This window comes from Struthio camelus, chromosome 3 (assembly GCF_040807025.1).
Source record: "Struthio camelus isolate bStrCam1 chromosome 3, bStrCam1.hap1, whole genome shotgun sequence".
In the NCBI taxonomy this organism is placed as follows: domain Eukaryota; kingdom Metazoa; phylum Chordata; class Aves; order Struthioniformes; family Struthionidae; genus Struthio; species Struthio camelus.
Window position 1 is genome coordinate 77048180 of NC_090944.1, and position 17315 is coordinate 77065494.

The following is a 17315-nucleotide window of genomic DNA, read 5'->3' on the forward strand; positions in this document are numbered from 1 at the left end:
CTGTCAGGTGACCATCTATCTTAGTGCTTCCAGTTCACTGCTCCTATGCAACCAGATTTCATAAGAAAGATGCCCATAAACCAATTACTTATATTGTTACATTAATCGTCATTAAATGATACAGCATGCAGGGGGTGAATACACAGCTTATTGGTCACTTTTAACCCCTGGTACTGGTGGGGTTGTAGCTATCTAATGTAGCACATACTAATGTAACATGCTTATGATAGCTCCTATTTTTTATAAGGTCTTTATAAGCCATTTATAAATAGAAGCTTAATATGAAGTGTGACAGTTTTCTAATCTTTAGTTTCTCCTTAGCCCTCCAAGCGCTTCCTTTCTGTGAAAGGAAGAATGTATCCAGTATGCCCTAGATAGTCTCCATTCTTGCTGATGACTTTAGCTCTCAGCCATTGATTCTCTCCCCTTCCTAATCAGTGTAAATAGATCAGTGCTGCAATTGTCTTTTTATTTAACATTTAAAAAGGACAAATAAGATCAAAGGGGCAGTGAAGGGGTGACAAATGGGAGATGTTTCTTGTTGCTTCTATGATGCTCTGGGGCTGAGGGGGACTCATCTCAACATAATATAGACTCAAAAATCTGTATTTCTTTCCCATTGCAATAAAGAGGATGGGAGTAGCTGAGTAAATTATTTAAAACCAGGAGAAAATAGCAGGAAAATGTGGTGTGTCATGTACGTAGTGTCATTATTCTGTGACATTCTGTTTCATCAATGAACTTTACCAAAGGCGGCGTGTATAACGCTCTCCTTTTTAACACTAGGCAAACACCTTGGCACAAAATGCCTTGTTCTCGGTTACGCAGAAAATCAATGACAGGGTGGGACTGGAACCCCCATGTCCCAATTCCCACCGTGAACTGCTTCTGTTCACCTGCTGCTGCCGGAAGAGAGATTTTTCTGTTTGAAAAGAAAATATTTCATCATTTATAAGGAGAAAACTCTGGAAGTGTAGAGAAGGGAAGTGTTTAGAATTTCATTTTATTTTTGTTTGTTTGTTTCTATGAAAAAAAACCCTATGCATCAGAGACTTGGATGGTATTGAAAGTTTAGAAGAAATATTTGTTAATCTCAGCTAGGTCACTTGGATTTTGTTGAGTCTAATCCTGCCACCATCCAGTGTGTTTTTAAAACCCTTAAGTTACTTTTCACCCTTTCCTTACATTTAGCTATGAACGATATAATAATGAATGTATTGAGGCAATTAACATATTGGCATACATTTGCAGATGAGCGAGTCTACTATGTTTCTTGTAAACCATAGGGACCATCAGTAGTACAGAACTTGTAGGATTTAAAGCACAGCTAAAGCTAATGGCTGCAAACTTTAATCTAATCTAACCCTTTCTTGGTCATAGATTCCCTCTCCTTTTTTTCTTTAAAACTTTGCTGTTGCGTCATAGATATACCATACCCTTTTGCTTTGTTACATATCCCTTTTTTATTTAGAGTTTTTCTTCCTACCCTTTAAACATATCTTCATTAGGGTTACTTTTACTTTTCAGCAATGTATATTCACTATTATAGGCTCGAGGTTCCTTTGTTTTCTCCCCAAAGAGGTAAAACCCTGGGGGATTTAAGTATCTACTTGATAGGCTCACACAATCTTAATCAGCCTATAATGGAGCTAATGGCTGTTTGTCATCCTTGGAGATATAAATTTCCTGGTGATGTCTACTGCAGTCAGTGCATGAAGTGTGCTCTGACTGCCAGCAAGGTCTAATAACCAGGAGAAGGGCAGCCAGCCTCATTAGAGAGAGGGAGACCGCACCGGCTGCTTTTCTGGGGAACTGTGCTCCTGAAAACTGAGGGGGGAAAATGGATAATGCTGGTAAGTGAAATGAAACAGATCTTCGTTCTTAGTGGAGCTACAGGGTTCGTTTGTATCCTGTCTCACTTGCTGCAGGAGACGTGTTTCTTTAGCCTTTGTGCCTTCTTCTGTTTAAATATCCTTTATTGAATCAAACGGCAATGTCTAAAATGTGGAACACTTAAGTTTTTAACCCTTTAATAGTCAGCTTTTTTCATTTTAAGTTTGTGTTTCCTGGAAATGTGAACCTAAACTGTAGTGTAAGGTCTGGCTTTTTAATGTTTTCAGTGTTGTTTCAGAATCTATACGCAGGAAATGTGGAAGGAAGGGAAAATGCATACACTTCAGTAGGCAAATATCTTTCACAGATTGCAATAGGTGTGCATAGGTAACTAATAAAGCTTACCAAAAGTGGAGAATACATATTTCATATCTTTATTGTTTTTAGATGTTTTTATTTTATATATATATAAAAAATACTTTGCTCTCTTATGTTTAGAATACATAATATTGAATAAGTTTGCACTTTTGATCGTTCCCTTTGCTCTTCCAACTTTAAATCATGCATTTTCCTGCCAAATAATGCACTTCATGGTTTCTAAGGATATGCACACAATACCAACATTGCATATTTGATTAAATGGATTGTTTGCCTTTCCCTGTTGGGTTACCTTATATCACTGATTAAAGCAAAATCAGAGCTCTTTGTGGTGGATATTTTGCATGTTGCTTTGACTGCTGTAAAACTTGAGCATGGCAATGTCCCACTGGTTAATTGGTACCAGTACAATACACAGTGGGATACAGAACTTGCAGTGGATTCAGTGCCTTTTGAAACCTGCTCAGATCATCACGTTTGTCTAATTTTGAACTTAAAACTGATGTTCACCTCTGCAGTGTGTGAAAAAACTATCCTACAGTACATTTCAAAGATGATAGTATGAGTGTAGAAGGGGTTGTTTTTTTTTTTTTTGTGGAGTTTTGGTTTGGGGCTTTTTTTAGTAATAGCAAAACTCTTGTTCATGTCTGCTAAGCTGTCCAGGTCAATCTCATCTCAAGTGTATTGCTGCTGACTTCTGTGAAGAACTGATTAAAGGGTCTTGCTGCTCTTATTTCTATAAAGTCCATGATGGAAAAAAAAAAGTTTCCCCAGAAATTAAAATGTTGGTATCATGGAGGATTATACTGGCAGTACGTGTAAGCTTAAAAGTTGCCAGGGGCCGAGTATACTGTCCATTTCTGTGAAATATAAGATCAGAAATATTCTTTGCATTTGGTACTTTGGCTAGCTTTTCAGTAGACTTAACATAAGAAATGATAGTGACACATGTTCGCTATCCCATGACTAGGCAGAATTTTCCAGGCAGAGTCAAGGTTTCCTTTTTTCCAGTACAGACTGCCTGTAGGCAAGAGATACCATGACAGGCAGAACTGCTAATTCCTCCAGGTTTTAAACTCGCCAGCGTCAACAATTAATACTATTGAAGCCTTGACAGAGCTATCACTTTAATCCAGCTACAAGAATCTGTTCTGGAATGAGTCACATTTATTTTAAAGGCCGGTTTGGGGTGGGGGGGAAGAGGGGGAAGCTAGTATCTGAAAACCATAGAAACAGATTTTCCTGTATATATTTATTTTTTGCCTTAGGAAGGTTCTAGTTTCCTCACTACCCGAAAAATTTGGGAGTTAAAATAAGTAAGGCTTTGCTGCCTGCGCAACTTCACCAACTACTTTCAAAGCGTCTTATAACACCAATTCATTGAATAACTCTAGAGGGTTCTTTTTTTTTTTTTTCATGTAGAAACAGTGATTAGTACTTTGCATTTTATTAAAAAACTATTTGTATTAAAAAACTATTTTTATACTGTTAAAATTAGTTAAAATAATCCCTTTGGGAGGAGAATTAAAAATGTGTTAACCCCCAACGACAACTAATTGAATGAAACATTAGCAAAACGCCACCATAAAGGGCAAGGCCATACTCTGGCAGCCGCTGGGGCTCCTAGCAAGCTTGTGCCGGCCGCTGTCAGGCTGACCCGAACCCCAGCGAGCTTCAGCCACGTGTGACATGGACACGGTCCTTTCTCTGGGGGGCTTTTCCGAGACTCTAGCTACTACCCCGTTTTGAACATTATGGAGAATATATCCATTTCCAAAGAGCCTGCAGGGAGCAAGGTAACGAGGGCCAGATCCGCAGAGGTATTTTTAGGCACCTCTCTTCTATTAAGGTACTTGATCCTTAACTGAAATCCAGTGGAGCTGGATACCTTTGCGGATGTGGCCTGTGCCCTCGGATTTTTATGGGGATTTGAGTGCATCTTTGAAAACCTGCGTGGTGCGATCTGGGCACCTCTGACAGTCAGTGATAGAATAGAAAGGGCCAGGATATTTGCAACAATAAAACTGACTGCCTAATTAATTTATTCTTTGGTAGTTCGTCAATTGAAATGTAAACATGCTAATTTATACCAACTGGATACCTGCCTAAATTCTTCCTAAAGAGATGCTATTTCTGGCAGTAGAGAACTGCAGAGTCTTAGCACAGCTGCTAGTTTTAACCACTGAGTGTTAGAAATAACAATTTGGTTATCAGTGTCAGTGAATCAGGCCTTTGTTATTAAATCCTTCATTCTGCCAGGGAGACTTTCACAGTCAGACCGTGGATAGTTGTTGGGCAAAACTCCATCCTCTGCTCTGCATAACACAAATATGTCTCTGTAATTCATCAGTCATATTTTGTGTCATCATTAAAATAATTTTCTGGCCCAAACTGTTTTTTTTTTTAAAATGAGTGCTGCTAATAGGTCAGCTGTATGCACCCTTTAGCTGTTTTGGTCCATGCTATTTTGTGCTTTTGAGAAACAATGTTTTTGTTTTTTTTTTTAAAAATCCTTGCATTTAAATATTAGATTGCTTATATTTTTAATCTGTGCCATTAAGACAGCTCCACATAACTGTTGTCTCGTGTGTTCTTTTAAAAGCCTTTCCTGGAATAACAATAAAATATTCATCAAACTGTGTATGGTGTGTCAGGGACAGTTCTACTAGCATTTGTTACCTATTTTGGCATCAGTTGATTCTACTAGAAAGGCTGCAGGTATTCACCAGTGAGAGCGTCTGAAACGACCAGCAGGCAAGCACACACAGCAGTCCCCGTCCTGCCTCTGCCAGCAAATCCTAGGCTCTGGCTTTGCTACACACATCTGCTTCCGTCCAGTCTGAAGGCGGCACCGGTGAAAGAAAACACAGCTTCAAAACCAAAGAAGGGCTGGGAATAACTCGTGAGAAGGAAAGAGAGCATCAAAGTAGCGAGAAACTGGTGGTGGCAGGAAGGGAGAAGCTACGGAAACAGATTTGCTCCCAAGTGGGTTTTTTGTTGTTTTTTTTTCTGAATTTCCTGTATGGAGGAGCGAGATCAGCCTCATCCCTTCCCTCTGAGCCCTCGGCCAGCTGTGCCAGCCCTGGCAGGCGTTCACTCACCTTAAGGTGGACGAGTCTCACCCAGGCCCTCACCAGGCTTTGCCGAGGTGCCAAGAGCTGGGGGACAGGGTTCGCTTGGGGGGAACGGCACTACAGCGTGACGCCCTGTGTCTGGTGCATTCAATATTTTTATTAAACAAAACTGGGAGGCCTTGTTTCATGTTTCTTGGGGATTTATGTGACTTCTTTGCACTTGGAATATTATTTTAGCACTAATGAGGTAGCTGTGGTTAATTGTTACCCTACATTATGTCAGTTCTATAGCTGTGGCTGCAGGCTATGCCTGCCAGTAAATAAACTGTTGTAAAGGGACTTAAAGTCTTGCATATTGGATATCCTATCTTTGAGGAATCTCTACTAGCACATCTGACTTCATACTTGACCAGCAGTGGAACTAAAATTTATCCATAGAAGAGAGACTATTTAATCTGAGATCTGAAATGGTGTGGGATGGGCGAATGCCAGGTGTCAATCTAGTCTTTCTCTGCATGCTATCCCTTGTGTCACAGGAAGATTAAGAGACACAGGAAGTGTTTGCTGACTGTAATTCCCTTGCTTTTGAAGTAGCTGGTCATTTTCATTTTCAATAAGTCAATATGACTTATTTAGCAACCTTGAAGGCTGCTGGGACTGAATGCTGGTTAAAGATTTCACCTTACAGACATCTTGTTATTTGCTACCTGAATCTGAGGCAAGCAGTGCACATCTTGTTAAAATGTAAGAAAGAAACACTTTCAGGTAGTTATAGCAGCAAGCTGGCAGCAACCTGGTTTTCTCCTCAGCTCCCTGGGTTCATAAACTTTTAATGTGGCCCAGCTTATCCAGTGCAGAATTAGCCTAATTGACAACCTCACAGTGTGTTGTGAGGTTCACCTGTTGTCCGTGAAGGGCTCTGAAATCCTTTGGCCATCTAAGGCTTGAGCATGGCTGAATTGTTCCTTTCTGTTCCTGTTGATTTGGAATCCTATTGAAACAAAATCACTTGCAATGGAGACAGTGGCAGTCAGGTTTACCAGCCCTTGAGACACTACGACAACTCCAAACTCCAGCAGCAAAGTCACTCATGTGTCCTGCTAGCAGCTTCTGTTTTGATCTGCAGTAGTACCTTGCCCAAATCACTTGTGCTTGCATGCCTGTTTTTTTTTTTTTCTCACATCCCTTTTTTTCCCCCCGACAGAGTAAAGACGTTTTCAAGAAGCTCAACAACATCTCCTTTCTCTCCATCCCACTCTTGTATACAAGTTCACTCACTGTCCTTACAAAATGTGGTTGTCAATGATGCCATGTTGATCGTTATTGGGATCATAGGCAGTTTTTTATGGACAATGAAACAGATGGCACCTGGACAATAAAATGCAAAGCAATGATCAACTCTTTCATATTACACTGGCTGTATATTTTTATTTGTCTCATGCTATTTCCACTCATGGCCTCAGTTGAAGCAGATGCCATAGTGTGTCACAGGTCACTGCCCGCTAGGAAATTGTATTTCTTCCTGTTGTAATTTTAGAATAATACTCATGGCTTCTGCCCCTTTACCCAGAAGCTGGAACAGGGTGTTTTTGAAGCCATGATCTTGGAAAATGTTTCTGTGAGGATTAAACGTCCTTGTGATGCTGCTGCTTCCAGTGATCTTTCCAAGTGTGTAGACATGTAACCTGGAATAACTGTACAGTAACTTGCACTAGAAGTAAACAAATGCTACGGAGGACCGAAATGATGGTGCATCTTCTAATGTAGTGGTGGTCTACCCTCCCTGCTTAAAATGGTTCTTGGCTAACTTTGTAGCTAGAAATGCTGTGGTTGCACAGCGCCGACACAAGCTCATCACACTTTAAACAACTCTTCCAGTCTCCGCAGTGCTTTTTATAAAGAAGCTCCATCAACTCTGGCTGGTGTGGGGAGATGGTATAATACAGACTTGGTTTTCCAGTCAGTTCTGACTCTATTTTCCAACCAAAACAAACAAGCATCATGCCATCAGGTGCTGCGTCTGTACCTTTTATTTTCATCTGTTGGCTGTGTGTTTTTCAGCAAAACGTCCTTAGACTACTGCTCTGAGCTCTGAATCATTACTGCCACCTGTTGTGAAGAATTAAGTGTTGTGTATGGAAGCAGAAATCCCAACCTGACATGTCTTGTTTCCTCATATATTTCTAGCAACCGCCAGCCCTTTGTTGTAGGAGGCAACCATTTTAGCAGCACAAGAATGCTATCAGAAGGAAGAGAGCTGATATTACCAGTGTCATTGGCTCGAAGCCTCCTGGGAAAAGCAGACTGCACTCCAGGGGCTTCTAAGACCTAAAATTGAGGGGGTTGGAAGTTATCCGCAAGGGGAAAAGCAAAATCATATGACCAAAGAGCAGGTGGCTGATAATAAGGAGCCAATCTGTAGCTGTTTAATCATCATTCATTGTCTCTAGCTGTGAATCTTTCAGGAAATTTGATGCTTAATTATGGAGTGACTTGCAGGGACATTGCTTTGGGCTCTAAAAGTAGACTGGATGGAATTTTACCAAAAAGTCTTTTTTTTGCTCTCTCACTATTTAACTATTTTTATATTTTCACATAAAAATTTTACGTGACTTCTTCCTAGACTATAATTGGAAACATGCAAGTAGCTTTGGACTATCTAGCAACCTTCTCCCTGTGGAGAGAGGTAAATCTTGAGTAAAGCAGCTGAGTTGCTTTCTAATAACTTCTTCTGGCAGGACTGGCTTGACAACGTCCTGTCAATGCCTTGCTTAGAGACTGCATGTAGGACAAAAGGGTAACCTGGCTTTGCTGTTCCAAAGCTGAGGCGCAGCGTATGCTTGCGTACAGCTCAGCATTATAAGGGATATCCCATTTGCTGTTGGAGATGTGGGAATAAAGAAGTAACCAGAAATGTTTGAACAGAACTGCAGCCTTTCTTCTCCCTGCTGCAATGGGCTACCTGAGGCCCTCTGCAGATACTGGGAGATAGAAGCTACTGTGGGTTGAAACCAGTATATAAGTATTATCTTTAAGGTCCTTGTGCGGTCGGTCCATGGTAGCAATAGTAAGATTTCTCATAAGGAAGGGAGTAGAAGAACGAAAGCCAGCATGAATGATGTTTACTGTCAGCTGCTTTCGTCCCAGAGGAGACAAACGTGACCCACACTTGTCAGCAATGGGTTATTTGAGTTGCTGGGAATACATGACTCAAATGACAGACTTGCGTGCAGAACTAGGTCCCTGATCACATCTGATTTTTAAGTAAGGCAAAGGAGAAGCTAAACTGGCTGAGGACAAATATTTGCTCATTCTTAGTTTGCTTAGCACTAACACCACTACCAAAAATTACTGCATTTGCTTATTTTCTGATTTCTTATATACTAAAATACCTCTAAACGTATTTCTGGATAGTAACGGGGGATATTTCATAATCACAGAGGATGACAGGAGACAATTGCAGAAATACTCTCTTCCTCTAAGACTTGACCTATGCTAAGAGCGGGCTTACATAATGCGATTCAAACACAGATATGACAGCAGCTGGTATTTCCACAGGAAACAAAAGTTGTAATTGATTCATCCTAGCTCCAGCTCCTGCTGACTCACAAGCCCCTTCTGTCTTTCTCACTGGCACTTGAGTCGCTCCAAAAAGCAATGGGTATTTGGTTATGGAGGCTTGTATGGAAACCACACGGAGAGATGAAAGGAAAATACAGCTATCTCAAGCCAGCAGAAAGTGCATGTTGCTGGAAGGTCAGCTTATGGTCATTTAGACCACAGCCCAACAACGCTTTGCTTTGCTGAGCCGTGGCCTTACTGTCGAGAGAAATTGCTTGCTCACATTGAAAGCCTACAAGATTTCTTCTGTGTGTGTATTGCAAAAATATGTTTTAGATATCTAGCATGTAGAGTTTAGTTATTTTGTTTGTAGCTGCGGTTGCTCTGTAAGTCTCCTTTTTCTTCTCTTTTCTCTGTTTCTGTTTTTGTTAGTTAATATTATTAAAATAACTGACATGACGCATTAGTCTTTTAATTTCAAGTGAAATTTGGCAACTACTAGCGGTGGGATAAGGTTTAATTGCTTTTGGCATTTTAAAAAGAAATGCAAATGACAAAGATATTAAACTGACAAATTATGACAGCTCACAAAATAATTTTTCAATGGATTTTTTCCATGCATTTTTAATGTCCAGAATAGTCAGCCTTAATACTACCATATTTACAATAAATCATTATTCTAATGGAGTCGTTCTGCTTTGTCAGGCAATACACAATCAGCAGTTTTGAATAACGAATCTGGAAACTGTTTAACATTAATCCTGTGATGCAAACTTATAAATGCTAGACAATTTAAAATTGGGGCCAATATGCTGCCCTTAAACTGGAATATTAAGAAATAATTAGAGCACAGTAAGGGCAGGCTGCCAAATGTAACTTTTACATTCCCTAGTTTGTATCACTTAGCTCCACATTCTGTAATATCCTACACAACAGTGCAAGGGTTTGAATGGTGCCTGCTAGAGGTAAAAATAGCTGTTTATTTTGGGATGTATGCCTTTAAGAGGCATAAAGCAGCACAGAATTTACGAGGAAGGATGATTCGTGGGTTAAAAAATGGAACAGGGAATCAGTGGAGAAGTCCACCTTTCCTACTTTTGTTACAGACCTCAGCTATGTTTTTTTTTCCTTCAGCAGGCCACTAAGGCGGTGTCTGCACTTTGTAATCATTGCCATGTCAAAAGGCCCTAAGCTAGCTCTAAGCAAGTTGGCACGTTTATACAAATAGTGCTCCCTGCGTGGCATACAGTAATCCGAACCTGTAAACAGTGTAGCCACATCAGCACAGTGCTGCACCCAGACTAGTCAGCCATGCTGGGTTAGATGCGATGCAGTGTCTTGCTGACACATCTATATTGCTTTCAGCTCAGGACATCGTTCTTCCAGTTCTAGCTTGGTTATCTTTGCACGCTGTTATGTTAATCAACATAGACAACCCTTCATAGCCCAGTGCTGCAAGGCTCTGGAGGTGCCATCCAAGATGATGCATTACCTGTCTCTTATTTAGAAAGTGCTGAAGGTTGCACAGTGCCTCATGAGGGTAATTTGGTAATTTACATGGTTAAGTAGTCTGGTTAAGCAGTCTCTTATTTATACCATAGGGATAATACTTTCTTACCTACATGTGGGAGATTCTGAGGCCAAATTAATTTTGAAGAAGTCTTCCAGTGCAGATTTTGAGGTGCATCAAGGTCAACCGCTTACTTTGCAACATCAGCAACATCTGAACATGATGCACATTATATTATTTTAATGACCTCTCATTCAAAATAATGTGGCATGTTGTAAAGTTCATTGTTTTAGCTCTATATGTTGTTTCTTCAACATGAATATTACAGGAGACGAAGTAGTTGTACGCATAGCTCTTCCTCTTCACACAAATATCTGTGACCTTTGCAAAATTTTAAAATTCTGTACGTGTCATGCACATTCTTTAATACTGTAGTTCAGGAAACTCGCCTGCAAAGTAGAGTGGGCAGGCATAATATTAGCAAAATAAACATGCTGCACAGCACCGTTTAGAGTCTAATTTTATAACACTCAAGGCAAAAGAATAGCCAGTGTTCTTTTTCCATCTTATCACCTAAAAATATTCATTTCCCCAAGGGAACAAAAAGAAAGAGGGTGGTGGAGTCCTCTTCCTATCTCTCAGGTGGTAGCCTGCGTCTGTCCGCCTTGTGCGGCAGAGGTGAAAACGCTAATGATATGCCCCCTTGAGTGAGGGGGCAGTGTGTAAGGCAACCGTTTAAAAGCAGTTTTCCAAAAGTAGTGTTTTTCTGTCACATTAGTAATGCTGTGCGTACATTAGTAAAGTCTGCTTCTCTCTGCAGTCCTGTTACCTGTTGTGAGTGAGAAATACGCAGTTAACCGTTGACCGCCTGGCATAATGGCTTGCTAATTCAGTGAAATGAAAAGCCTGACTGAGGTAAAGGTTTCCCTAAGATTAAGTTTCCTCATCACTGCTTGGAGTCACAACTAGATTGATTGATTGATTTCTTTTTTTTAATCTAAATGTAGAAGCTTGGCAAATTAAGCTTTTCTCCTCTATTAGTGCAGCGGGATCCCAAGTGGTGAAGCTCATGCACCTCCTCTGGGCGCAAATGGGTTGTGCAGCCATTTCAGAGCAGTACCCTAGGGGTGAAGGCAGAAGTCAGCTTCATTCCTATGATCAGTGTTTATCCCCGTTTTGGTGGCATCTCTGCTTCTTGTCCAGGATGTCCTTTTCCTTTGCTTTGCCTTTAAGCTTTTTCCCAGCCCAATAACTGGTGCCTCAAGTAGTAGATGAGAATGCTAACAAGAGAAGGTTGTCACTGCAGTAAAAGGCCACCGATATGTGCTTACCTGAAAGAGCAACAAAATAAACTTCTCAGCACAGTGTGGAGAGACCTGTGTGAGCTCAGTCTCTCTCGTTCTCACCCTGTGGCAGAACATGTTTGCCTTTTGCTCTTTGCCTTTTTATAGCTTATCAGGAAGAATGTAAGAGCCCAGAGGATGCAAAAAGGATGTTCAGAAGAATCCACACAGCAAAACATCTGTTACCTGTTGCTGTGTTGGACTGGCTCCACCTCCTGTGGTCCTGTCTACTTTCATGTTCCCATAGTGATCTGCAAGCTCAGTGTGAACCTGCATCACTGGGGGCTTCTTACTTTTTTTTTTTTTTTTCTCCTTACCCTTCCCCTCTGCCTGTTTTCACAGTCATAGTCCGCTATGGGCAGAACACAACAGGTAACCAAGTATTTTGAAAATATTAGTAGTTTAGAAATTGTGAAGCTTTTCCATGGCTTTGCAAAGGAATTTGGTGTGCTTTTCTTCTGTCCTTTCACTGATTTTCCTATGCAGCATGCACTAAGGCTCCGGTTGGGCAGGTGATGCCATGAAAGTAAGTTGCAGTGCTCAAATCCCGTGTTTACCTGTGCACTGTCCTCTGAGTTCGGTTTTAGCACTGGTAAAACTGTGCATGTGTTGGTGGTTTAGGCTCCTTCCATTATGGGTCACCCATTGGCCTCCTGACACTGCTTGGAAGGTGTTACCTTAAACACTATCTTAACACCAGATTGGTTAGTAGCAACACAGAATAAACACAATTGGTAAAAGAATACTTTGCTATTTCAAACTGGGTTTCTTTTCAGCTGAGAGAAAAAGTGAAGAAAGTTTTCATATGCTTCATGACTTCCCCCTTACAGTAAATTACCGCTTCATCAATCGAACACTTTCTTTCCTATACCAAACTCTTGAACAGTATTGTATTCTAGTCAGTAGGTAGTTGCACTTCTCTAGTATGTAAGATATTAGAACAAAGGCAGGTCAGAAAACAAGTTTTCCCCTCATCAAAAGTTTCATAGCTCTAACTTTTGATTTTTGTCCTGGAAAAGAAAGAAACTGAGCATTTCCAAAATTGTTTGGAAGAAGAAGGGATCTGTGAGGGAAGAAGGGAGACTTGAACTGGGGACTGCATTCCTCAGGCGAGAAGCCTGACCTCCTGGAATGGATATGTTTGTGCCTGACTTTCTGATTTCTGAAGTATCATAATCGAGGAGCTGAGAGAGCTCTCACCTGCACTTTCATTTGGGACTGATAAGCTTAAATGAAAATTTTAAGTTTCAATGAGCCTGGAAATTGCCACTAGTGAAAACTAGTCAAATTTGCTCATGAGTGTTGATCCCTAATTTTTTAATTTAAAAGCTTTAAAGGAATTAAAGAATTAGAAGAGACCTGTCTGACAGTTATCTCAGTTCTGCTACTGCAGACCTCCATGTCAGTAAACCATTTCACAAGCACTTTGATCTGCATCTTCAAGGTGACCACCTTGCCTGCTCTGACTAGCCTACCAAAAGGCTGTTCAGGCATTTGCTGCTCTGATGGCTAGAAACTTAATTTAAGACTACACAGTGGTATTTTCAGGAACAGCTCTTTCTTCTATCTGGTAATAAACTTCTCCTCTCTCCAAATGTACAGCAATTATATCCCTTCTCATCCATTTAGTCAGTAAGGTGAAACAAATCAGCTTCTTTTCAATCTTAGAAAAATGTAAACTCTCTGACCACATTGGCTAGGCCCTAGTGCTCGGAAACTGAAGATTCTTTACAACGCATCTGTTGACTGATATAAAAAGGACTTCCCATAACTGAGAAATGGCCCCTAAATTATCTTAGATTTTGCCGTGTCAAAGATGACTAGTCCAAGATTTTACCACCTTTAGAAAGCATATCAGCGCTTCTACTTCGCTCACAATTGTTTCCTCCCACTTCAGCGAGCACTACATTAAATCAAATTTTGTAACGTGTGCGTTCATAGAACAAGCTGCTTCTTCATAACAGTCGTATGTGGATGCGTCACATTCTGTATGCAGTTCTGGAGCTGCTGCGAACACACGGGGGCAAAAATGTTTCCCGGTCAAAACAGTGCACCACCCTTCAGCTCATGGTCGTGGGTGATACTCGGCCGCAGCACAGAGCCTGTAGGAAGTGAGGGCGCATGCTCTGCTTACGGCCGCTGCTCGAGACGGGGAAGGCGGCCGCGCAGACCTTTCCTGCATGTGGAGGAGGAACGCAAGTAGGGCGGAGAGGTCGCAGCTTGTTACGAGATATTTGAGTATGTGGAGGACCTGGTCTCGAGTTTTGTCCTGGATCTAGGAAGACTGCGGTGGCTTGTTTTAATGAAGTGGTAGGCAGTGTGGGTTTTCAGGGGAGGGCTCGGAGGGATCGTGCAAGGAGAGACTTTGAGTCCTCTGAATTTTTCGCAGTGGCCAGGGGAGAGCTCTGAACAAGCGGTAGGCAGTCAGCCACGTGAGAGCGCAGAGCTGCCGTTCGCTCGCTAGCCCAGAGACAGGGCTGGCAGGGCTCTGGGGCCTTCTGTTTGCAGGCTGGCAGGGTAAGGAGCTACCTGTGCTCAGGATCGTTTTCTTTTACGAGGCTAACCGCACAATGCAAACCTGTGCTCTCCTTTGTGAGAGAGTTGCGTGCTTCTAAAGAAATGATTATGAGTCTGTTTTATAACAGTCTTTAAAAGGAGTAAATGAGGTACGCTGGTAATCATTAGCTGGTGAGTCTGACAGCAGTCCCAAGCAAAAATATGGAACAGATGATACAGGGAGTGAGCCAGAAAGAACGAAGGGATTGAATACCAGTAATTCCAATTAACATGTGTTTGAGGAAAACAGGTCTGAGGAAATGGTTTCATATATCTTTCTTGCTGCAATAGAAGGTGTTTGGCTTGGTTCTGCTGTGCAGACCGTAGAATGATTCAAAATATGTACTGAATGGGTTATCAGATACCTGAATGCTGCACTTCAAAATATAAATGTCTGTTGGGAATCATTGCTCTCCATCTGGTGTTGATTCAGGGGGCAGCCCACAAGATTTGGTTCTTTGTTCCAGGCTGTATAGTGCTAGTAGTGACTAGAAACAATATATAAAACTCTTTTTGGGTGAGAACCCAATGCATTCCATATGAACAAATGAAGGGGCATAAAATCAGAGGGGAAATTAATTAGGTCATAATTACAGAATCGGAAGCTCTGTATTGAGAAGCAGCAATTTTGAAAGACACTTGCATAATAATAGCATTATGCTGGGAGCTCATGTTCAGCTGATTAGCTACAGCCTGAGCCAATGCATTCCATAAACGTATCTGCAGTATTGAAAGATATTATGTTACTCTGCTTTGAGCACTAGAGTGGCTGCTCCCGGATGGCACCTCATCTCTGGTGTCCCACATCTTTTTTGAAAACCACAAGACAATCATGAAAATCTAGAGGGTTCAGGAAAGAGCCTTGTAACAAAGGAACTTGAGTAACTGTAGAAAACTGACCAAAGCTGATCTCTTATTATTCTGAACCTCCGCTGCACCTCACCCTAAAATCTCTGTGCACCTCTCTACCTATAAGGATCCTGTGAAGAAAACTGGCTTAATAATATTTCTTAACAGAAAATATCAGTCTGGACCTACTCATTTATGACTAAATATCACTAAGATCTATCTGCAGGTGCACCTTGTTGGGAACTGTTATATATATATATCATGCAAATACTGCGAATGGGATGATTCTGACTATATTTCAAATTAGAAAAAGCAAGATAACTATTGAATACCATCAGGGAAAAGCAATATCGCACAAGTTAAAGCAGGGAGACTGCTAAAAATGCTGGAAGTCAGAGATCACAAGTGTTAGGAGGCCTCTAGCAGGATGTTTCGAAATCAAAGCTCACAATTCTTTCTTCCAGTTACAATAAAGCCTCTATTTACAGCGGAGCTAGCTGAATCTGCCTTAATTACTGCCTGTCGGACACTGCAGTGTGGTAACACTCATACATACAAGTCTTGGCTACCTCCTCAGCATGAGAGAAGCTTGTTGAAATAATGCCCATTATACTGTTTTGCAGTGCACATGTAGTTCAATGAAAGATGCTCAGTTCTTTTTCGGCATCATGGAGTCAGCCTCATCCGGGGTTCAAGCGCGATACGTTGTCTCATGTTTCTTTCACGTGATGAGTACTAACAACAAGCCCCACTTGGCTGATGGGGGTAAGCCAGAACCGGTTGAATCATTTATCTCCACTCGCTCCGACAGAGGGCAGATTCTGGCGTTATTTCAGTGTCTCTGAAATCAGGCAACATCCTCATTTCTCAATTTAGCTGTCAGCCTGACATAGTAGTTGCAATTCAAACTGGGCAGTAGTTAAAAATCACTTTGGTGGTTTGCCTATTAAGCAGTGTTCACTGGCTGCATCTGGCTGTTTAAGAGGCAAATTACTGGTGCTGCTCTCCATACAGCAAGGTACTATTTTAAAACCTCTGCACTCTGGCTACAGCTACTTTTCTTAAATCTTATTTCTCCAAAGAACATCAAGAGGAACTGGATTTAAGTCCTGTCCTTCGTCAAGTTTACGATGTCTTTCTTTTGGTGGCACCCACAAATCCCAAGCCCTTGGGCACCTAGTGCCAGGAGAGGTGTCCTCTGACAGAAAAGTGCTGGAGGCAGCAGAACAGCTTACAGCGATGGGGAAGGCTGTTGCCAGAGCATTCATCTGAGTTCTCTGCATTGCCCAAAATAATGAGCTATTCATTAGGCCCTAAACAGACTGTGTATAATAATGCACCCTACTGGTTAGGGCACTTACCTGTTCCACTCCAACACCTCCTCAAAATGCTGAAGCATTTTTTTTGGAAGGAAGACTGGACACAAGAACTCTGCCCGTGCCAGTGGGCTATACAGAATGGTGCTTAGACTGCTTTATTTTCTGTCCTAAAGAGTCCCCAGTGTCCCCCTAGCCCCAGCCAGAAGGAAGGAGCCTCCACCCTTGGTGCTTGCACTGTTGTTGGTTTGGCCATGGGGAGGTAGGGAAAGTGGGAATTAATCCCTTTGCACAGAAAAGGGAATTGAGTTGAGACTCCCCAAACTGTCCCGCATCCTGTCAAAGCTCCTGTGTGGATGGATAAAAAGGATTCCCCCCCAACTTAATACATGTCTTGTATGGGATTTGGGCTGGTCAGGGAGCCATGCGGATGTGGCAGTGGACAGAGGTGGTGAAACAGTTCAACTTCAGTTCAACTTACAGATGGCATCTCTAACAGGAAGGGTAATGGCAGGGCATCTCGCACCATGTCGTCTAGGCTCTTCTCTTGGGAACGGAGAGCTCTATGAAGGAGGATAAGTCGCATTATCCAAAGGCTTTTTTTTCCTGAACATGCATTCTTTTGATAGCCTGATACCATGTGAACACACGCATGCGGTTCAAAAAGCAGTGTCTTCAAGCTGCAACTTTTGCCCCTCTTTTAAAGGAATTGGGCACCTTTTATCCAACAGGGTATTAACTGTTAACAGAGCGTTACTGTGGCTCAGAGAGTTGTGGAGGTACCCATAAGCGGAAGTTTAGATACCAAGGATGTAAACTTCAATGCGCAAGGAATGCTGGTGCTTCTGTGTTTAGGTAGCAATGAAGGAAGGGGTTGAGGACAGTGGAACCGAGC

The 17315-nt window shown here is 41.7% G+C and overlaps 1 protein-coding gene across 2 annotated transcripts in view; it reads left to right on the forward strand.

Annotated features, from left to right (window-relative positions):
- Positions 1 to 1486: 1486 nt before the first annotated feature.
- Positions 1487 to 17315, forward strand: part of PHACTR2 (phosphatase and actin regulator 2) — a 125999-nt gene continuing 110170 nt past the window's right edge. The window contains exon 1 of one of the 2 annotated variants that reach the window (XM_009673590.2): positions 1487 to 1853. In XM_009673590.2, the coding sequence (XP_009671885.2) occupies positions 1841 to 1853 (13 nt within the window). In that variant the 5' untranslated portion in view covers positions 1487 to 1840. The remainder of the gene's footprint in view (positions 1854 to 17315) is intronic. The other variant, XM_068938554.1, reaches the window with a different exon arrangement.